The sequence below is a fragment of the Leptodactylus fuscus genome, chromosome 3 (assembly GCF_031893055.1).
Source record: "Leptodactylus fuscus isolate aLepFus1 chromosome 3, aLepFus1.hap2, whole genome shotgun sequence".
NCBI lineage: Eukaryota > Metazoa > Chordata > Amphibia > Anura > Leptodactylidae > Leptodactylus > Leptodactylus fuscus.
Genome location: NC_134267.1, coordinates 222117652 through 222141536, shown reverse-complemented (window position 1 = coordinate 222141536; position 23885 = coordinate 222117652). Strand labels below are relative to the sequence as shown.

General features: G+C 43.8%; 1 protein-coding gene across 1 annotated transcript; it reads right to left on the bottom strand.

The window, feature by feature from the left end:
- Positions 1-16456: 16456 nt before the first annotated feature.
- LOC142198571 (hatching enzyme 1.2-like) lies at positions 16457-22731 on the bottom strand. The gene is made up of 13 exons (XM_075269602.1): positions 22672-22731; positions 22307-22463; positions 21932-22036; positions 21305-21454; positions 20827-20964; positions 20260-20377; positions 19831-20009; positions 19597-19678; positions 18249-18376; positions 18034-18146; positions 17708-17918; positions 17592-17632; positions 16457-16504 (listed from the first exon to the last, which is right to left on the bottom strand). Exons 1-13 carry the CDS (start codon positions 22729-22731, stop codon positions 16457-16459), a joined length of 1530 nt encoding a protein of 509 aa, XP_075125703.1.
- Positions 22732-23885: the final 1154 nt, after the last annotated feature.

Sequence of the window (23885 nt, the reverse complement as noted above, 5' to 3'; positions counted from 1 at the left end):
TCCAAAAAGTTGTTAGAGCCCTAAGAGTAAGGGTCCTAGAGCCCTAAGGGTTTCAGCTATTTTATGTTTATGGTCTACTAGCTGGTACCCGCGACTTCGTCTGCGGTGATTGTAGAAGTGGGTATATACAGGGGTGGGTAAGGTTTTCGTAGTGTGTATAAGGGATGGGATATGAAATGTAAGTTTGTATCTTGTTGTTGCTGTAATTCAGAGAATACGTGAGACTTTTGTGTTGAAGTTACTTTGTATTTGAGCTGCTATATATACGGTGTTGTGAGAAACTTTACATAGTGACTTTGGGACAGAAGTATTTGAAGTTAACCCTTTCCCGCCGATGGCATTTTTTGATTTTCGTTTTTGACTCCCCTCCTTCTAAACCCCATAACTTTTTTATTTCTCCGCTCCCAGAGCCATGTGAGGTCTTAATTTTTCCTGGGACAAATTTTTCTTCATGATGCCACCATTATTTATTCTATATAATGTACTGGGAAGCAGGGAAAAAATTCTGAATGGGGTGGATTTGAAGAAAAAATGCTTATGGGCTTTGGTTTTATGGCGTTCACTGTGCAACCAAAATGACATGTCCCCTGTATTCTGTGTTTTGTTACGACTCTGGGGATACCAAATTTATATGGTTTTATTTACATTTTGACCCCTTAAAATTTTGACCCCTTAAAAAAATCCCAAACTGTGTTAAAAAATTATTTTTTGAAAAGTCGCCATATTCCGACACCCGTAACTTTTTTATACGTGCGTGTACGGGGATGTATAGGGCGTCTTTTTTTGCGGGACCGGGTGTACTTTGTAGTTCTACCATTTTCGGGAAATGTTATTGGTTTGATCACTTTTTTATTCAATTTTTTATCAGAATCAAAACAGTGAAAAAATGGCGGTTTGGCACTTTTGACCATTTTTCCCGCTACGGCGTTTACCGAACAGGAAAAATATTTGTATAGCTTTGTAGAGCGGGCGATTTAGGACGCGCGGATACCTAACGTGTATGTGTTTCACAGTATTTCACTACTTTTATATGTGTTCTAGGGAAAGGGGGGTGATTTGAATTTTTAATCCTTTTTATTATTTTTTTTTATATTTTTTTACTTTTTGTAAACTTTTTTTTTTTGCATTTATTAGACCGCCTAGGGGTATTGACATGGGTGGGCGGTGTCGTGGATTGTCAGAGCGGTGGGGGTCGGCAAACATGGCTGCTCCGGAGCGTTAAAGAGAGCCTTCTGGAGTATCGTTAAGGTGAGGGGCAAAGTGGTAAAGTCTATGTATATGTGATTGTGTGGGGTTAGGGGCGAGGCTGTAGAGGGCAATATGAATTTTGTGGCTTGCTATGGTCCAAAGTGTGTGAGATTGCAGAGATGGTGGTGTGAGTTTGGGTTTTGTGGGGGTCCTGGCACAAATGTATGTGTGCTATTGTGACAAAAAGTAGCCTATTGCGCAATCGGGTGTATTAACTATGTTTGTGGAAAATTTCAGCCAAATCGGTGGAGCAGTTTTTCCGTGATTGCGGAACAAACATCCGAACATCCAAACTCACAAACCCACAAACTTTCACATTTATAATATTAATAGGATAGGATTCTGTGATCAGGACATCAATGTAAAACGCTCAGACAACCCTCCTAATATTCTTCTCTTGTGACAAGTGTTCCCTTGTTATTGGGGTTGTGTTCCAGCTACAGAATAGTAGGAGCCTGCTTTAACATCCCTCCATGTTGCATGAAGAGGTCTACAGTACGTGTCAGGCCTCACATCACCAAGGCAGGGGGAACCATGGATTCATGTGTGAAGAGCATGTAGAATAAAACATGTATTTTTAGGCATCAGTTAAAGGTTGTTCCATCTAGAACAACTCTTTTCAGACCCCAAAGTATAATGATAGGAGGGCCAGGGTTGGTGAGGGAACATAAAAATCACTGTTACTTACCTCTCCTGCACTCTGGAAGGCTTCTGGTCTGTTTGGTGATATCACAGACGTCACACAGGCCAGGTCGGCATCCTTCTTCGTTGCGACACTGGCCTGGGTCAGGTGACATCTAGTCCAACATTGAAGAGATCTGCACTGTGGGGAGTGTGCCGGAGCCAGGGAGAGGTAAGTAGCATATAACTAACAGTGTTTCTTATGTTTGTATCCTTCCCTGTATCTTCCATCATTATACTCTCGGGTCTGAAAAGGCGCCAGAATATAATAATTGTACATGGGTGGTCCACAATGGAGCATAATACTGTGTGCAGGGGTCACTGTGCGGCATAATATTGGGTGCAGGGGTCATTATGGGAATAATACTGTGTGCAGGGGCCACTGTGGGGCATAATACTGTGTGCAGGGGCCACTATGGGGCATAATACTGTGTACAGGGGCCACTATGGGGGATAATACTGTGTGCAGGGGCCACTGTGGGGCATAATACTGTGTGCAGGGGCCACTATGGGGCACAATAACTGTGTGCAGGGGCCACTGTGGGGCATAATACTGTGTACAGGGGCCACTATGGGGCATAACACTGTGTGCAGGGGCCACTATGGGGCATAATACTGTGTGTAGGGCCCACTGTGGGGCATAATACTGTGTGAAGGGGCCACTGTGGGGCATAATACTGTGTGCAGGGGCCACTGTGGGGCATAATACTGTGTACAGGGGACACTATGGGTCATAATACTGTGTACAGGGGCCACTATGGGGGATAATACTGTGTGCAGGGGCCACTATGGGACATAATACTGTGTGCAGGGGCCACTATGAGGATAATACTGTGTGCAGGGGCCACTATGGGGCATAATACTGTGTACAGGGGCCACTATGGGACATAATACTGTGTACAGGGGCCACTATGGGGGATAATACTGTGCGCAGGGGCCACTGTGGGGCATAATACTGTGTACAGGGGACACTATGGGACATAATACTGTGTACAGGGGCCACTATGGGGGATAATATTGTGTGCAGGGGCCACTATGGGGGATAATACTGTGTGCAGGGGCCACTATGGGCATAATACTGTGTGCAGGAGACACTATGGGTCATAATACTGTCTACAGGGGCCACTATGGGGGATAATACTGTGTGCAGGGGCCACTATGGGACATAATACTGTGTGCAGGGGCCACTATGGGGATAATACTGTGTGCAGGGGCCACTATGGGCATAATACTGTGTACAGGGGACACTATGGGACATAATACTGTGTACAGGGGCCACTATGGGGGATAATATTGTTTGCAGGGGCCACTATGTGGGATAATACTGTGCGCAGGGGCCACTATGGGCATAATACTGTGTGGAGGGGCCACTATGGGGATAATACTGTGTGGAGGGGCCACTATGGGACATAATACTGTGTGCAGGGGCCACTGAGGGACATAATACTGTGTGGCGGGGCCACTATAGGGATAATACTGTGTGCAGGGGCCACTATGGGGCATAATACTGTGTGCGGAAATGTGGTTTGTGCAGGGAAGGGGAGGTCAGTGGGGGGCTGGGGGTGCCCCATTTGAAATGTTCACCTTGGGGTCCTGCCACTCCTAGTTACGCCACTGACACAATAGTTGTTACAATACAGGAAAGAAACATTATTCCAACAAAAATAAATAAAATGACACTGTAAAAGTAACTGATTATATATTTTCTTTGGTCGTGGATATTTTTCTTAATATTTCATGTACTTTTATTATCTGTCTATCTAGTCTAATATAATCACCTTGCTATCGTCTCATTAATATTTGCAACATGACATTTTTTCCTGTGGATTTTTACATAATTTTTCACACCCCTTTCAACGCAACAAAGATAAACTGCACAGAATCGGCTGCAAAAAGGGGCCACTCGGTGGCTCAGTGGTTAGCACTGCAGCCTTGCAGCGCTGGGTCCTGGTGTTCAAATCCCACCAAGGGCAAAAACCATCTGCAAGGAGTTTATATGTTCTCCCTGTGTTTGCATGGATTTCCATCCCATATTTCAAAAAAGACATACTGATAGGGAAAAATGTACATTGTGAGCTCTACAGGGGGCTCACAATCTACATTAAAAAAAAAAAAAAAAAGATAAACTGCACAGAATCGGCTGCAAAATTTGCCTGTGATATATGCACATTATGCGGCAGATTTACCATGGAGTTGATGATGAAATCTGTAACTGCTTTTTTTTTTTTTTTTTTTGGGGGGGGGGGGGGGGCATTAGATATATCTTTAAAAATGGCACATGATAGGTGGGAGCTGGGGTGGCTGAATGGGCATTGGGGTCCAGGAGCTATAAGTTACACCTCTGCAAGTAGAGAACTCCATAAACTACAGAAAAAATTTGCCTCTTGCTTTCTGTCATAACTTTTTAATTCTAGGTTGATATAATATCTATGAGGGGCTTTTATTTTGCAGGAGGAGTTGTATTTTATTTAGGCACTGTGTTTTTAGACATATAGTGTGTGCTCGCATTGCATTTATATTCATTCTTATTAGAGATTAGCGAACACTGTTCGGAACAGCCGTTCCGAACAGCACGCTCACAGCACGCTCCCATAGAAATGAATGGAAGCGGCCGGCACGCGGGGGTTAAGCGACCGGCCGCCGGCAAAGCGTACGTGCCAGGTGCTTCCATTAATTTCTATGGGAGCGTGCTGTTCGGAACGGATGATCCCAACAGTGTGCGCTCATCTCTAATTCTTATTATTGAAAATTCCATTTAATGGCACAGATTTATATGGCTGAAAATGGAGATTCATTGACCTCATTGAAGGGTCGAGAGGATTGAGGATACTTGTTTCTATACCTTAGATATACAATATATAATAAAGTTTGGCATCCCTACAATGGCTATTGCATCTGGGGTTAAAGGGATCCCCCTTCTCTATTTGTTGTATGTTCAGCTAGACCAAATATGCATGATATATGGGGGTGGTCAATATTGATTATTAGTTGGGCGATCTTGGCTAGCTCAACAGTAGATCATATCCTTTACTATTCTGAAAACCACCACCTTGATTGGCCATAGGCAACTAATAAATCTTGGCCATATTAGACCATCCTTTAGTATTGATAAGTTATCCTCTAATAAGACAGTGATGTTCCAAGAAAACCATCAAGGTTGAACTAGATTCCGGAATTTTTAAATTTCAAAGTGCCAAAATTCAAAATTTTACAAAATTAGGAATCTTTTGTAATTTACTTAGCTTAGCAGAGGATGTATATAACACATCTGGTGATCAGTAAGAATATACAGTCCTATGAAAAAGTTTGGGCACCCCTATTAATCTTAATCATTTTTAGTTCTAAATATTTTGGTATTTGCAACAGCCATTTCAGTTTGATATATCTAATAACTGATGGACACAGTAATATTTCAGGATTGAAATGAGGTTTATTGTACTAACAGAAAATGTGCAATATGCATTAAACCAAAATTTGACCGGTGCAAAAGTATGGGCACCTCAACAGAAAAGTGACATGAATATTTAGTAGATCCTCCTTTTGCAAAGATAACAGCCTCTAGTCGCTTCCTGTAGCTTTTAATCAGTTCCTGGATCCTGGATAAAGGTATTTTGGACAAACAATTCAAGTTCAGTTAAGTTAGATGGTCGCCGAGCATGGACAGCCCGCTTCAAATCATCCCACAGATGTTCAATGATATTCAGGTCTGGGGACTGGGATGGCCATTCCAGAACATTGTAATTGTTCCTCTGCATGAATGCCTGAGGATTTGGAGCGGTGTTTTGGATCATTGTCTTGCTGAAATATCCATCCCCGGCGTAACTTCAACTTCGTCACTGATTCTTGAACATTATTCTCAAGAATCTGCTGATACTGAGTGGAATCCATGCGACTCTCAACTTTAACAAGATTCCCGATGCCGGCATTGGCCACACAGCCCCAAAGCATGATGGAACCTCCACCAAATTTTACAGTGGGTAGCATGTGTTTTTCTTGGAATGCTGTTTCTTTTTGGACGCCATGCATAACGCCTTTTTTTTTATAACCAAACAACTCAATTTTTGTTTCCAAAATGAAGCTGCCTTGTCCAAATGTGCTTTTTCATACCTCAGGCAACTCTATTTGTGGCGTACGTGCAGAAACGGCTTCTTTCTCATCACTCTCCCATACAGCTTCTATTTGTGCAAAGTGTGCTGTATAGTTGACCGATGCACAGTGACACCATCTGCAGCAAGATGATGCTGCAGCTCTTTGGAGGTGGTCTGTGGATTGTCCTTGACTCTTCTCACCATTCTTCTTCTCTGCCTTTCTGATATTTTTCTTGGCCTGCCACTTCTGGGCTTAACAAGAACTGTCCCTGTGCTCTTCCATTTCCTTACTATGTTCCTCACAGTGGAAACTGACAGGTTAAATCTCTGAGACAACATTTTGTATCCTTCCCCTGAACAACTATGTTGAACAATCTTTGTTTTCAGATCATTTGAGAGCGGGCTGTCCATGTTCGGCTACCATCAAACTTAACTGAACTTGAATTGTTTTGTAGAAAGAAATGGTCCAAAATACCTTCATCCAGGATCCAGGAACTGATTAAAAGCTACAGGAAGCGACTAGAGGCTGTTATCTTTGCAAAAGGAGGATCTACTAAATATTAATGTCACTTTTCTGTTGAGGTGCCCATACTTTTGCACCGGTCAAATTTTGGTTTAATGCATATTGCACATTTTCTGTTAGTACAATAAACCTCATTTCAATCCTGAAATATTACTGTGTCCATCAGTTATTAGATATATCAAGCTGAAATGGCTGCTGCAAACACCAAAATATTTAGAACTAAAAATGATTAAGATTAATAGGGGTGCCCAAACTTTTTCATAGGACTGTATATCATAGATACATGGGATGTTTGGGTCTCATTTCATGACGAATGACAATTTCTATAGAACAATGTGTGGATGGTGGGGGGTTGAATAATAATCGAAACCTATATAGGTTTTCTTACATTTTTATAAAGGTGGGATGGGATGGGATAGAATGGGGGGCTCCATAGTCTAGGTGCTCATTGGCTGGACGTCTTCACTGGGGGGCTTATATAGATCCTCTATAGGCCATGTCCTAGCAGAAGAAAGAAACCTGTTACACAGGATTAGGGAGCTGAGCCTGATGTTTTTGCTGTTTTTGGCTGGCTGGCTCTTCAGCCTGTCTGTACCAATACTGGTAAGTCGCAAGGGGATATTGTCTTGTTAGAAAACCCAGTGTCATACTATTGTAGGCCATTTTGGGTTAATAGAAAGGATCATCTCTCATCTTTGTGACTTAGTAAGAACATCTCTCTCTTTGGAGGACCCAACATGGCCATGCATTACATGGACAGCCCATTGGTTTTTAATGTGATTATTTTACCGGCATTATTTCATTTTTTTAGTGGTTGTGTTGCAGGAAAATTGAAATCAAGCTATATCCAGTATCTTATATTTTCAGATATTGCTAAAGAAAAGATTTTGTCCAGAACAGTCAATATAACTAATACTGGAAGAGACCATGTGAAGGCTAAGATCCTACAAAATAGGATTGCCTAAATCGCCTCTGACACACCCGACAACATCACTGACTCCGTTGATGAACAGAGATCTATATCTGACATACTTCAAAAAGTCAGCAATGGTGAGTTGTGTATATCACCATTTATTACGACTTCTAAGATTGACATTGATGATATATATATATATATATATATATATATATATATATATATATATATATATATATATACAGTCCTATGAAAAAGTTTGGGCACCCCTATTAATCTTAATCATTTTTAGTTCTAAATATTTTGGTATTTGCAACAGCCATTTCAGTTTGATATATCTAATAACTGACGGACACAGTAATATTTCAGGATTGAAATAAGGTTTATTGTACTAACAGAAAATGTGCAATATGCATTAAACCAAAATTTGACCGGTGCAAAAGTATGGGCACCTCAACAGAAAAGTGACATTAATATTTAGTACATCCTCCTTTTGCAAAGATAACAGCCTCTAGTTGCTTCCTGTAGCTTTTAATCAGTTCCTGGATCCTGGATAAAGGTATTTTGGACAAACAATTCAAGTTCAGTTAAGTTAGATGGTCGCCGAGCATGGACAGCCCGCTTCAAATCATCCCACAGATGTTCAATGATATTCAGGTCTGGGGACTGGGATGGCCATTCCAGAACATTGTAATTGTTCCTCTGCATGAATGCCTGAGGATTTGGAGCGGTGTTTTGGATCATTGTCTTGCTGAAATCTCCATCCCCGGCGTAACTTCAACTTCGTCACTGATTCTTGAACATTATTCTCAAGAATCTGCTGATACTGAGTGGAATCCATGCGACCCTCAACTTTAACAAGATTCCCGATGCCGGCATTGGCCACACAGCCCCAAAGCATGATGGAACCTCCACCAAATTTTACAGTAGGTAGCATGTGTTTTTCTTGGAATGCTGTTTCTTTTTGGACGCCATGCATAACGCCTTTTTTTTTTATAACCAAACAACTCAATTTTTGTTTCCAAAATGAAGCTGCCTTGTCCAAATGTGCTTTTTCATACCTCAGGCAACTCTATTTGTGGCGTACGTGCAGAAACGGCTTCTTTCTCATCACTCTCCCATACAGCTTCTATTTGTGCAAAGTGCGCTGTATTGCTGACTGATGCACAGTGACACCATCTGCAGCAAGATGATGCTGCAGCTCTTTGGAGGTGGTCTGTGGATTGTCCTTGACTGTTCTCACCATTCTTCTTCTCTGCCTTTCTGATATTTTTCTTGGCCTGCCACTTCTGGGCTTAACAAGAACTGTCCCTGTGCTCTTCCATTTCCTTACTATGTTCCTCACAGTGGAAACTGACAGGTTAAATCTCTGAGACAACATTTTGTATCCTTCCCCTGAACAACTATGTTGAACAATCTTTGTTTTCAGATCATTTGAGAGCGGGCTGTCCATGTTCGGCGACCATCAAACTTAACTGAACTTGAATTGTTTTGTAGAAAGAAATGGTCCAAAATACCTTCATCCAGGATCCAGGAACTGATTAAAAGCTACAGGAAGCGACTAGAGGCTGTTATCTTTGCAAAAGGAGGATGTACTAAATATTAATGTCACTTTTCTGTTGAGGTGCCCATACTTTTGCACCGGTCAAATTTTGGTTTAATGCATATTGCGCATTTTCTGTTAGTACAATAAACCTCATTTCAATCCTGAAATATTACTGTGTCCATCAGTTATTAGATATATCAAACTGAAATGGCTGTTGCAAACACCAAAATATTTAGAACTAAAAATGATTAAGATTAATAGGGGTGTCCAAACTTTTTCATAGGACTGTATATATGGTCTTATAAGTTCCACATCAACGCTCCAGGTTTCCATAATAGTACATGCCAATAACATATTAGACAGCATATGGACGGGAGTATTAATGGCAGCCCATTGTGTTGTGAAGGGCGATCATGTGGTCAGTATAGTCTCTACATGCGTTACATCTGACTAGTGGACCTTCTCTCCCTTCCTTATTTAGGTCTGGAGTCTCTCGACCTGTATGGATGTCGGCTGGTTTTGTGGTACTGTCCTCCAACACCCTTAGCATGGTGAGATCTGCCTTTTGTTATTCCTCTATGCATCTGCTGGTCCCCCTCTCTCTTGCCCTCCTATGGCTAAGTTCGTTACGATCAATGTAAAGGGTCTGGCAGGGGTGAACCTACCCCTTTTGCCGCCCGAGGCGAACTATAGAAAGCCGCCCCCCCCCCCTCCGGAGTAGGGGGCGGAGCGAAGGGGCGTTGCCGAGCGAAAAGGAGCGTGACATAGTGAAAGGGGCGGGGCTTAGCACCGTTCGCAGGCAGAGAGCAGGCACGGAGATGACCAGCTCTCTGCCTGAGCGTGAGGGGAGGCTGCTGGAGCAGCACTGCTCCATTGGCCTCCCCAAACCACCGCTCGGTGCTAAGCCAGTCCAGGACAGCTTGTACTGGACTGGCTTAGGTGATCAAAAATGCCGCCCTCCCTGGGGTCCTGACATAGCGCCGCCTGAAGTGGTCGCTTCAGGTCGCCTCATGGGAGGTGCGGCGCTGGGGTTTGGGTTCCAACTCCAAGAGGCGTCTGGTTTTGCGTGAGCTTCGGTCCCTCCGGGCGCATGTGGCTTTCTTGCAGAAGACCCACTTCGATAGTACGGGCAACTTTAATTTTGCTAAGCACTACTTTCCCATGGCCTATTCTGCTTTTAATACTCGCAGAAAAGGTGGTGTTGCAATTCTGCTCTCTCACTCCTGCCCTATTTCAATCTCGGCCTCCCACTTAGACCCAGATGGCCGAGATGTGATCCTTGAGGGTCTTCTCCATGGACAACCTATTGTCCTATGTAACGTATATGCCCCTAACTCTTCCCAAATTCCCTTCCTTAAAAAGGTGTTGTGGCGCCTATGGGCCTTCTCTGGCTCGGCCATGCTGCTAGGCGGTCACTTCAATATGTTTTTTTCTGAGCACTCTGGCTCAGGAGGTGGCCTTGGTTGCTCGGATCCGTATAGTCTCTGAGCGTTTGGCCCAATCTCCTTCAGTTTCCACCCTCCGTCGCTTAGTGGCAGCTAGGACGGACCTTTGTGATATTGCTAACAGGGCCACCCAACGCCCTCCTGTATTCTAGGCAGTGTTACTATGAAAGGGGTAACAAAGCACACACACTATTAGCTAGAACTCTACGTGATCGCCAGGTTTCTTCTATCCCCCATTCGATTAGAGATCCTCATGGCATCCTGCATCACCATCCCGATACTATTGTGTTCAGCGACTACTACTCCAAACTCTACAACCTTCCCTCTCGCCCAGGGGCTGACCTTGGGTGCTGTGACCCTGCCTTGCAAGCTTATTTAGACACATGTTCCCTCCCTAAGCTCTCTCGTTCTGCTATTTCTTCTCTCAACGCCCCTATTACTGATGATGAAATTGGTGACACTCTCAAGAGTCTCCCCAATGGCGAAGCCCCGGGCCCTGATGGGTTCACGTATCTTTATTACAAGACGTTTCAATCTGACTTTCCTTCCTCACATGAACCGTCTTTTTAACTCTTTTCTTGAAGGTGCTCCCATCCCCCAGAACATGCTACACTCCCATATCACCCTGGTTCCTAAACCCCATAAGGACCAACAAGAATGCTCTAACTATCACCCCATTGCGCTTTTAAATACTGATTTAAAACTTTTCACTAAGATTCTTGCTAATAGGCTCGGCGCTTGGCTTCCATCCCTCATCCACAAGGACCAGGTGGGCTTCGTCCCTTGACACCAAGGGGGAGACAACACCAGAAGGACTGTGGATCTGATTGACGTAGCCAATCGCTCTGCGACTCCCACCCTCCTCTTGAGCCTTGATGCCGAGAAGGCTTTTGATCGTCTTGACTGCTCCTTCATGTCTGCCGCTCTTCAGAGATTTGGCCTCTCTGGGGCTTGTCTCTCGGCGATCAAGGCTCTGTATTCCTGCCCCTCCGCTGAAGTGAAACTCCCTAATTCTGTCTCTGCCCCTTTCCCCATACATAATGGGACCTGACAGGGCTGTCCTTTATCTGCGCTAATATTTGCCCTCTGCATTGAACCCCTTGCCTCTCTGATTCGCTCCAATCCTGATATAACAGGGGTTAAGGTAAGAGATAAGGACTTCAAACTTAGCCTCTTTGCAGACGATGTCCTACTGACCCTTACTAATCCCCATACTTCTCTCCTCAACCTCCTCTTAGTTCTCCAGGCCTACAGGAATTTTTCAGGCTACACAGTGAATTCCTCTAAAACTGAAGCCCTTCCCTTAAATATCCCTAGTGCCTCCTTGCAACTACTTAAGTCTAATTTTGACTTCCAATGGAAAGTCCACTCCCTTCGCTACCTGGGAATTCAGCTCTCCCCTTCCTACTCTACCCTATATGCTGCTAATTTCCCTAGTTTATTTTGCGAGCTGTATGGGCTCTCTCTCCATATCTCCCTCATAGGGCGCATCACGGCTGTTAAAATGACCCTTCTCCACCAAACTCTAATACTTTTTTGAGACTCTACCAGTGGCAGTTCCCCATGCTGAGTTGCGGGCCTTGCAGAAAGTGATCTTCCAGTTCATCTGGAATGGCAAGCACCATCGTATCCCCCATTCGGTCATGCTTTCTGGTAAAGATGCTGGGGGGTTGGTGGTCCCACATATCCTGCATTATTATTGGGCTTCGCATTTATGCTGTATTCCATTTTGGGCAGCCCTCCAGGCCTATACGAAATGGGTCGAAATTGAGAAACTCTGGCTGGCCCCGACCCATCCTAATGCGTTTCTGAGGTCCCGGTCCTCTCCCCCTCCATCTATTCCCCTCCTAGGGCCCATTCGTTTCACCAGAGCTATCTGGATAACTTGCTCCAAACTTTTCCAATGGTCCTCGCCCTGCTCTTCGATGATCTCCTTCTTGTATCACCTCCTCCTCCCGGGGGGACTCACGGCTGCTATGGTTCGCCCCTGGATTGAGCGTGGACTCTTCCATATAGCTGACCTCGTTGACCAATTGACCTTGAAACTTAGACCCTTTGAGTACCTCATTTCGGCTCTGCACTTACCTGCCTCGGAGTGGTTCCACTACCAGCAGATTGTACACTTTGTGTTCTCTCAATTTGACTCCCTGAAGGTCTCCCAACCCACTGATTTTGAAAGACTATGCCGAGCTGGTACCTCCATCGCAGGTTTGATATCCAATACTTACAGGATCCTGTGCTGATAAGCCAAGTTTTCCTATCCATAAGTATATGGCCAAATGGTCTGAGGCTTTGTATAGGCAGATCTCGCCTGGGCAGTGGCAGCTCATCTGGCCCCGGGCTGCTAAATCCTCTCTGTGCATAACATTCCGTGAGACTCAGTACAAGTTGCTTATGCACTGGCACCATACCCCTGCATTACTGCACTCCCTTAATCCTAGCATCCCCCCATTGTTTGTGCTAACAGGTATTGGTACCTTGTTTCATATATTCTGGGAATGCCCGGGGATACGCCCATTTTGGCAGGAGGTAAAATCTTTGACTGATGCCCTTTTTATTCAGGGTGTCGCTTTAGACCCCCTTACCTACTTGCTTAATCTCCCTCCTACCCATCTTGGTAAGTTGTTTCTCTACCTCTGCACAGCTGCCAAAACCCTTATTGCCCTACACTGGAGGAGGGCCTCCCCTCCCTCTGGGTCTGACCTTATTGGACGTATTAAAGATATGGAGAGTATGACGGCTTCGTTAAATTATTCTCTCGATAGGTTCCAAGCGATTTGGTCATCCTGGGATGCTTATTGTGCCCTCAACGGTCTCTAACTCCTTTCCTTAATATTCCCCTCCCTTGTCTCCCTTTTTCCCATTGCACTGCTATTATGTACACCATTTTTCTTTTCAATGTGGTTTGTTTGTTTTTCTTTTCTTTCTCTCCCTTTCGTATTTTTCTTTACTGCATTCCAGATTTTGTCTGGCTTTTGTATTTTGTAAAACCAAAACTTTCAATAAAAATTACAGTGTAAAAAAATAAAAAGAAATTCAACCTTTTGTTTCAAGGAGCATTTGACATATCTTTATTTGACTCAACTATGAAGGAAATCGAGACGATGACCTGAATACAGTTTGTCAAAAGAACCACCGAAAATGACTTTCTGGAGGAAGGTAAGGCTCAGTGGCGTAACTACCGCCATAGCAGCGGAGGCAGCTCCCACAGGGCCCGGGACATTAGGGGCCTGGTGACAGCTATGGGGGATAATACTGTGTGAAGGGGCCACTATGGGGCATAATAGAACGCCCAGGAATGCGTAGGAGGGGGTTGGTCAAAATCTTCGACATCGGTTTTGGTTGGGAAGGGTGGGGGCCATGTCAAAAGTTCGCCACGGGGCCCAGCCATTTCTAGTTACACCATTGGTATATTCTAATAGTCTCAATTTTATTGGGACAATCCTTATAACTAAACCAAAAAGAGGAAGCAGTAAATTGATGGGCCGAAGTGCCCCTGCCCCATTGATTTCTACTCTGCTTTGCCCACTTTTCTAAAAAGTGGTGACTAGAGATGGGTGAGACAGTTTATAGGAGTCAAGCTACTTTATGGATTTTCCAAGAAATTTGGAAACAACTGAACCCTAAATTTTTGGTGTTCGCCTAGTATGAATCCATTAAAGTTGATTATTATTTTCTGGGATCTCTTCAGGTGAGTATAACAATTGTACAAATAAATGGAGGCCAAGGAAGGTGTGTAAAAATAAAAAATAATTTTCTATTTCCTGGGCTTCGTATGGTACCCTTTGGTGTTCCTCTTTTCTTCATGGGCCTTCCACCATGTCTTCCAGCCTTCAGGTCACCGCAGAAGTCTGTGATTGGGCCTCAGTGGTCACATGGTGGAGTCAGTGTGATCATGCCTTAAAGCTAAAGCGTCATGACGTACACTATAGCACTAAAGAGTGATGATGTCGATGTCCCCACATGACCACCAACACCTGTTATTAAGATGGAAGACGGGTGAACCCTGGGGAAAACAAACTTTGCAAGGCACGGCCACAACTAATGAGGAGCAGGTTGAAAAATGGACAAGTGGGGACTTTCATGATACAATTTTTTTCACAATGCACCAACAATTTACCACTTTTGCACCAGAAAGCATGTTTAGTAAATCCTCTACGCTGTCTGTGTGTGTATGTTTTATTTTTCTTCCACTAGAAGTCACTAAAGTTCTCTTTCCTGGAGGTTGGTCTCTGTATACTAGTTTTTTACCACTAGATGCCTTTAATGTTCAGAGTGGACTATGCTCACCTCAACTATGGAACCCGATGTAGTCGAAAACTATTTAATGTGTGACGCTATCCCCTGCGGGGTGATCGGTTTGATGAGAAAACTGATAATTTGGTTAAAACCCAAAATTTCGAAAAGTTTCGGGTTCGACCCTAACCAAAAACGTTTGGGGGTCATCACTAACAAAATCCTATTATACTCTGGGGTTTCTTTACACCCAGGGAATATTAAGCGGAGGCCCAGTGAAGGTGAAGAAAAAAGCAGTTATATTCACCTTTCCTCATATTTCCTGGAGATCCAGTGGTTTCCCAGCATCAATGTCATGACGTTGGGTCAAAGTGTCATGATGTAGGTGTGCTCTATGTGACCACAGTCCTAAACAGTGGTCTGAGCTGAGTCTAACAGTTTATTATATTTATTGACCACCCCTGGGCCTCACGTTATTATATTATTAAAGGGGTTGTCCCATCTCAAGGATCCCATCTATACTGGTAGCTTATGTAAACTGAAGACTTTACCTAAATATATTGCTTTAGAAATGCTGCTTTGTTTGCCTGCAATGTGACCTTATTCCCCCCACAGTGTTGCTATAACCACAGACCTGTGAGATAGGACAAGTGACGTCACTTACTCAGTTCCCGCAGGACAATCCATTCAGCTAATTGCAGTTTTGCTGATAAAGCCAGTCTCTCTATGTAAACACACAGATAACACTGAGTCCATTCTGTACAAGCATCTGCATATTATCTGATCTGCAGAAGTATTGAGAGGTTTCTCCGGCCCATTTAGCAAGAGAGAGGGGGAGGGAGGAGATATACAGGAAGTGAGACGAAAAGACTGCATCATACTGCTTGAAATACTGAGATAGGGAAACCCCTTTAATAATTCGAGTCCCAAAATGAACACAAGGGCCAAACCTCACAAATATTCGTCAAAACAAAACTTGTGAGGTTCACCTATCTCTAATCTAGGACTATCCTTTACCATCAGCTAGACCGCTGATTTATAAAATTTTTGATAGTCAATTCTAGATTTTTTTTTAGAGGAGATTGGGTTGCTTGTGTATTCTCTATAATGTACTCCTCTGGGACCTGCGGCCTACTGAGGACTATGGAAGCTAGGTTTGTACATACCGGTAGGTTTTTTTATTTTTAGTACAGGCACCGATGGCTTTAGAACAGGGATATTTGGGACAATAAATCCCGGCAAAGGGGCTTTAAACTGTGTGTGGGCCAGTATATGGGATGGTATACTAGGAGTGGGCAAGTAAAGGCCGATTATATTGTGTAGGGACAATACTGTGAATCAACAATAAATAATCCGCACATGGGCCATAGGACTTTAGCCAATGGAAGACTGTTTTTTTGGAAACTAAACTGCACACAAATTCTAGAACATTCTGTTGTTGAGAAGGAAACACCTCTAACTACACAAAAACAATACAAAAACTGATTAGGTATCAAAAACATATTAAATATGGTACCATAATAAAATATTCCCAATGTTCTCTTTCCTTATGTGGCTAGTCTCCACCCAGTTGGACACAATAGCCCTCTGACTTTTTTCTTTTTTAACTACACCTAGAGTTATGCAGGACCATGTCAAACTAGAAATCGAAATCTTTTTGGGAAAATTTTTATGTTTTATTTAATATAAACATGGACGAATATGTGTTACAAAAAATTAAATTAATAGACAACATTATGTGATTGACTGGAATAAAAGTATTTATCATCGCCGTTATCTGCAGCCACCTCTCTGATGATTTTTTGCCTCATCTTCTAGGAACTGAAAAAAATAGATCATAAACAATTAATAAGGACAAATTATTATAGAGAAAAATAGAAGTTTTTGCAATTTTTTGGATACAATCCCCCACCCTGCCTTCTTTTCAATGAGTATATCCTTCACTGATTATAGGTTTGTGGCCACCCAGTCCTGGTGGGAGTTGTAGACAGTCTTATGTCTGTAGTGGGCCGAAGGTTTGGAATGGAGCCCCTTGGGACCACCGGAGGAAATTGTCACAATAACTCACTTTTCATGTACACATGTGCAGATCCACTTTTATTGAATGGTAGATGTCATTGTTACAATATTGGACAACATCAATATGGTTTAAGATGGTTTCAGGAATGAACCCATAATAATTCCTAAAAAAATTGCTCCAAATGAGGTAATTGGGCCAGAGATTGTTACTGTATAGCTACTTGTACCATGGCGGGACAGTTTGGAACAGCCTGGGCCATATGTAGTAGATGGAAGGAAGGAAGGAAGGAAGGAAGGAAGGAAGGAAGGAAGGAAGGAAGGAAGGAAGGAAGGAAAGAAGGAAGGAAGGACATTTTTGACCTCCTTTAGGCTGAGGCCCCAAGTTGTGGAAGACTTGTTTTTTTTTGTTGTTGCAGATTTTGCTATGTTTTTTGTCTGGGATTACATGAGACAGAAGGATTGGCGCAAGCGTTCATCCACAGAAGATCTGTGCTTAGTTATCCAAGATATTGGGAACAACCTCCCTGCCGAGTTCCTTCAAAAACTGTCTGCAAGTACCGTACCAAGAAGAACTGATGGAAGGCAAACGGCAAAGGTCACACCAAATATTGATGGGTTTACATTTTTTTTTCTTTATTCACTTCTTTTTGTTATTTGACAAAAACTAAACTATTAACCCTTCTATTTTGGAAAGTGTTTTTACTGTGCAACATTTTTTCTATACCTGCCTATACCTTTTGCACATTACTGTATCTTGGGTAGAAACAAAAAGCCAAATGGGTAAATTCCCAACATGTGAGAGCCCCTTTCATTTACAATATATATAGCCTGGTTCCTCGACTGCTGTCATAGTGGTACTGGGCCCCGGCCATCTCCAGCTGTACCTCACCAGGGCCGGTCGCACTCCCTGCGACCACGATTGTTGCGGCCCTGTCCACAAGGGAGTCAGTCAGTTATACTATATGACCCATTGGATACAATTTTTAACCATCTTTGAACACTTACCGGCGTCATAGGTTGCATTAAATGTACTGAATGTAGAAGTGGCTACGCTCACGAACTCTACAAGCATGTTACGTCCAGATGATCTCAGAGGCGTGATTGATCCATATCCGTAGGTTTCACTCAGTAGGACAGGTGATGATTTAGTCATACCATCATAGACTTTAACATAGTCAGTTGAAGAGATGTTAAGAAAGTCAAACCGCACTTCAATCTAGAACAAAACCAAAAAGTGCTATTAGTTTTAGGACCAAACTAAAAACATTTCCAAAAATATCTGTTCCATACGTTGATTGATCGGATCTGTATCCTGCATTCATGGATTTTACCTTGTTCCTTGGGACTTGAATAAGCCAGAGGCAGTTTCCACCAAATTGGTTTGCAGAAGAACTACTTCCGGAAAAAGATCCTGAGGCCTTCACCAGCTTTTCCCTACACACATCTTTATTTTTGGTGATATAAATGGTCAAGGTTAGTGAGAAAGGTAACGTCCACTTCATATGGATAGGATTTCAGAGAAGACAAGGAAAGGAAATCAACTTACTGCATTTATAGAAGGCATTCATTTTCCTCACGTCCAGACTGCTCAACCCGGATCTCTGTCCAATAGGCACAATAGGGTCAGTTTTTGGGACCATGGTAGCCAAAGATGGTTTTATGGAATAGACATTCCTATAGAATGGATTAAGAATTTGTGATATTAATGTAATTGTAGACCTTTCCAGGTTTTCACAAAAATGATGTTTGTCACCTTCTTTGAGAAGACCACATCTATAAAAGACCACAATTTTGGTTGGTTGTCTCAAAGAGGTTTCATTGTATTTGTGAGTAGCCAGTCATCATTTTCGTTGTCCTAATATTTTCTAGTAATGGAGACAACAATAGGTTAGAGCCACTTGATTTCGCTGGTGAAAGCTACGATAAGCTCTCACTTTAGATGAATGGCCATCCAAAGCAATAGATGGATGGCTTGAGTCTTCTAGAACAGAATCTGCACTCATAGAGAAATCCAACATTTGCTCAAATAGGGTATATGGGCAGGGTTTGTTTATGTAATGACCCCTTTAAATGGGAGTTCTAAAATAACTTCATCATATAAATAATGGGTAAAGTCAACTACAAAATGGACAAGCTTTATTCCAATTTGTAGAGAATGAACATATTATACTAAGAGCACACTTTTGATATCTTGGCACCATTTGCAAGAGTTTTGCAGACTCAAAAATTCACAAATCTCTCTTCAGAGGATACAATAACTCATTGTTGGTGGTAACAGCAAATACGACCATCTCACAAAAACAAACTATGGCCATTGGTCCTCTTAGGGTGTTTAAAAGCAATAGAGGGGACAGAGACACCCCTCCATTTAAGGATAGAAACCCTATGGTTACATGCACAAAAGAGTGTTCACCTACAGGTCCGTGAGAAACAAACCAAATGGCACATTGGTGATATCTGTGTTCCATATGTGGTCTCCACAGAGCCAAATGTTTCAATTAATGAGTCTGGACCACAAGAAGATCAGGAATAGGACCTCTCCTAAGTTTTGTCTCCGGTCACACAGTCCTCCCCCCCCCCCCCCATTGCAAACCCTTGATAATACACAATGCTTATGGAGTCATAGAAAACAACAGTTCAGTGTGCACCCATCAAAGTACACAGTCATGTTGCCTTAGAAAGTGTGCCGAGGTGCCATTGTCCTTAGGGTCTTCAGGTCTTTAGGGAGGGGACTTGTGGAGCAGGGACTGATCGGGTGCCAAGAAGTCATTGCGCCTTGGCAAGGGAGTTCAGATACAAAGTCTAGGCTCCAGACTCAATCTTTGTTGACCAACACCTTTGCTTAGGATACAATTGGGAATAACCGTGTGATGTGACAAAATCTGTGGACTTACGCGGAGTAATGCATGACTGATTCATAATCGTAAGGAAGATTCATCGTGTTGCCATCATCAATGTTGAAATTGCCGGCAAAACCTGGAAGAGATGGTGGCAATGTACAGTATATAATGGCAAATGTATATAAGGACTTATCAGGTAATCTCTATAAACAATATGTGGATCAAACACAAGAACCACAAGGCCAAAAGTCGAACCACCAACTTCCTACAAGTTTCGAAACTTATCACCTTTTGCTATGTTCTGCCATAAGATGTTGATGTAATCATCCCGATCCACCCGGGTATGTTCATGGAAGAAGCCAATACTGTGCATAACCTCATGCTGGATTACACCGTACACCACACAGCTCGGAGAGCTAAGACTTATGGTCTGCTTGCCTCCAGTCCTTCCAATGTAAGACCAGCAGCTAAGATATAAAAAGGAGATATTACATGTTGGAGATATTACAATATGGGCAAAATTAACATTTCACTTGAAAAAGTGGATTAGATTTTTTATAAAATTGGTGAATAGAAAGTGGTGGGGGGATAGTTGTTCTAGGCAATAAACCTAGGTTCATTGTACAAAAAATCTAAGATTTCCCTTTTGGCCCCATGTAGCAGGCCACAGCGAAAAAGGGCCGCAGACAACCCCTTTAAGTGACTCTTGACACTTACCCTGATCCAGACTGTATATAGAGATAGTCTGGTTGTGTTGTCCAGTTCACAAACTGCACACAGGTCATCACCTCAAACTCCTTCAAGGATTCATTTATCAGAGATATATCTGATGCGGCTGAAGATGGGAAAAGTTATCACAGTTACTAACGTTGTTTGTAAAGTCAGGGCATTGGAAGGGGTTTGCCAATGAAACAATCCCCTATCTATAGACCACCCGCTCAATTCTCCTGTTCACTGGGGATCTGAGTGTTCGGATTCCCTCTGCAAGTCTGAGTCTATCTTGAAGACAGTCTATCGCTATTACGCTAGGTTCACACCTGCATTCAGGTTTCCATTCGTGGGGTCCGCTTTGGCACCCCATGAACAGAAACCTAATCCGCTTGAAAAAGTGGTTACCTGTGGAAACCCGTGGACCCCATAGACTATAATGAGGTCCGACAGATTTCCGCCGGATGAACCTAGCCTTAGTTATAAATTCATTGATATTTTTACATAGTTGTTCTGTTTAGGTTACAAGGAGAAACCTATAAAAACTACAATGACAAATAAATAGGAGGAGCTTACAGTACTGATCAGGATCGATGGTGAACGGGACTTCTACAATTCCTTTGCTGTTCTTCTTCCACGTGCATGTTTTACATTTTCTAGCACTCCGAAAAGGGTCAAAGGCGACATCGCCCTCTCTCAGGAATACATCTACATCTAAGGAGACGGAAAGCATGGATCTTGTCATTTATGAAGTTCTTACAATAGATCTCGATTACAAATCAACTACTGATTTTTTGTACTCACCGTAAAAATCCATTTCTCGTTGTTTCACTAGTGGATACAGCACCTAGGGTATAGACCTGGTCACTAGGAGGTGGACACTAGGATAACGAAAGCTGTCGACTCTGCCTACTCAGTCTATACCCTCTCACAGACAGTGCACTCAGGCAGTTTTGTACTGCAGCAGTAGGAGAGAGTCATTGATAACCTGTCAATGGACGGGAAAGAAAGACTCCCCCAGGGAAGAGAGTCACTAGAGAAGCTGGTGACGGACCCGAAGAGGCAGAAGAATCGGGTGGTCTAAGCTGGACTAGAGCCTGTAGAGGAGGCTGCGAGTGGAACTGGGCAAAGTGAATGGCCTCGAAGGACGAGACCATCATGCCCAAGACCAGCATGCAGAACCGAAGAGACACGTAGAGCTCCTCTGAAGATGAGACATACTGTCCAAAGTCCAAAGGAAAAATAAATAATTCAGAACCAATAACCACCAACAAGTCCTAAACCCGGGAAGAAACAAACAAACCCCCTCCAAAAAAAGAATAAAGGGAGGGATCTGTTTCCCCCAATGAAAGAACGAGAAATGGATTTTATGGTGAGTACAAAAAAATCCCATTTTCTCGCCTATTTCAGCAGCATGAGACATCCTAAAGTAGTTCCAGAGGAAGGGGAAAACAGACAGCCATGAAAACAATCTAGCGCACAGCCGCATGCGGAACCTTTCAACCGAAGATGGCATCGGCCCAAGCCTCAGAATGGATCTGGGAAAACTTTGTGAAGGTGTGAATGGAAGCCCAGGTACCAGCCTTGCAGAACTGGGTAACAGAAACCTGATGTCAATCAGCCCAGGAGGCACCGACAGCCCTAGTGGGGTGAGCCGTCACATGGCAGGGCGGATCCTTACCCTTAAACCAATAGGCTTCCTTAATTGCAGACTGAATCCATCTAGAGATGGAGGCCTTGAAAGCAGGCAAGCCCTTATAAGAGCCCTCTGGGAGCACAAACAAAGCTATGAGAGTTGGTAAGGGTTAGTGAGAGTCAAGTAGACCCGAACCTCCCGGACAACATTCAGGCAGTGAAGAGAACGCTCACAAGGATGCTTGGAATCAGGAGAAACAGGCAAAACAAGCTCCTCATTAATGTGAATGTGGGACAAGAAAGACTGCTGCCCAGTTGTCCACGACTGGAATGTGGACTGCTGAAAAAGCAGGGACGTGAAGCTCTGCCCACCTGAGAGAGCGAGAGGCCTCCAGAAAGGACGCTAAGCTCCTGGTCCCACCCTGGTGGTTCAGGTAGGAGATGGCGGTGGAGTTGTCAGGCTCAATTTGGACTGGATACCCCTGGAGAAGGGAGGTCCAGTGAGACAGAGCCAGAAAGATGGCCCTCAGTTCCAGCAGGTTGATCTGTAGGGAGGTTTCCTCCTTGGACCCCAGGCCCTGAACATTCAAAACACAGAAAAGCAAAGCCCAGCCTGAAAGGCTTATGTCAGTGGTGATAACCTGTCAATGGACGGGAAGGAAAGACTCCCCCAAGGGAAATTCCCAGGGAAGAGAGTCACTAGAGAAGCTCATGACGGACCCAAAGAGGCAGAAGAATTGGGTGGTCTAAGCTGGACTAGAGCCTATCCCAGCAAGCCAAAATCGCCAGCAGAAGAGGCTGCGAGTGGAACTGGGCAAAGTCAATGGCCTCGAAGGACGAGACCATTATGCCCAAGACCCGCATGCAGAACCGAAGGGACAAGGAGAGCTCCTCTGAAGATGAGACATACTGGACAGAAGGGCCAGGACCTTGGACTACGGAAAAAGAATCCTGCTCTGATGGGTATCGAAAATCATGCCAAAAAACTCCATACACTGAGACAGCACAAGACAGGACTTTATCTCGTTGACAAGCCAGCCAAACCGCAGAAGAAGATCCAAGGTGATTTGCAAACTGGAGAGATTTTGCGCCCTGGAGGGAGCCTTGGTCAGGAGGTCTTCCAGGTAGGGAATGAAAGCAGCTCCTCTGGAATGGAGAATAGCGATGAGAGAGGCCATCACCTTGGTAAAGACTCGGGGGCAGAGGCCAGCCCAAAGGGAAGGGTGACAAATTGGAAATGTCGCGAACCACAGCGAAATGCAGAAAATGCAGATGGGTCAGAGAAATGGGAATATGGAGGTAAGCATCTCGAATGTCGATGGACGAAAGAAATTCGCCTGAATCCATGGATTCCACCACAGACCGCGGAGACTCCAATGCGAAACCTTCAAACACGGATAAATCTGTTGAGTACCTTCAGATCCAGGATAGGGTGTGGAGAGCTGTCCTTCTTGGGAACGGTGAACAGGTTGGAGTAGTAGCCTCAGAAAGGTTCTGAAGCAGGCACGGGGACGATGACTTCCTGCTGTTGAAGTTTGTCGAATGCTTCAAGAAAAGCGGCCGCTTGATCGGGGGAAGAAGGTAAAGTGGAACGAAAGAAACTTTCGTCTGGGAGGGAGGAAAATTCTATGGAGTAGCCATTAACAACACCTCTAGAACCCAGGCATTGTCGACCCTGGCAAGCCAGATCTCCCGGACGGAGAGAAGACAACCTCCCACCTGAGAGGCTCTAGGTAGGGGAAACCTTCATGCTTCTTGCCAAAGAGCCGGCCTTGTGCATCCCGGGTAAAAGGAAGAGCAAAAACTGCCTTCTTAGAGGTGGACTCCATGTTCCAGGAATGAATCCACACCATGTGACGGATAGCCACCAAGTTGACAGCAGCCTTGGTAGAACGGCGAGCTGCTTCAAGGGAGGAATTGCATAGATACTTGGAAGCATTCAGAATCTGATCCACAAGTAGCTGATTGTCCAGGAGAGATGTTTCCTCAGTGAGACCTGC

Coding starts and splice junctions, on each gene's coding strand:
- LOC142198571 (XM_075269602.1), bottom strand. CDS start 22,731: ATGGTCTCGTCCTTCGAGGCCATTGACTTTGCCCAGTTCCACTCGCAG. Junction 20,965..21,304: donor CGATTCTTCTGCCTCTTCGG/GTCCGTCACCAG, acceptor CCGTCTCCTTAG/ATGTAGATGTATTCCTGAGA. Junction 18,377..19,596: donor TCAGTCATGCATTACTCCGC/GTAAGTCCACAG, acceptor TCCATTCTATAG/GAATGTCTATTCCATAAAAC.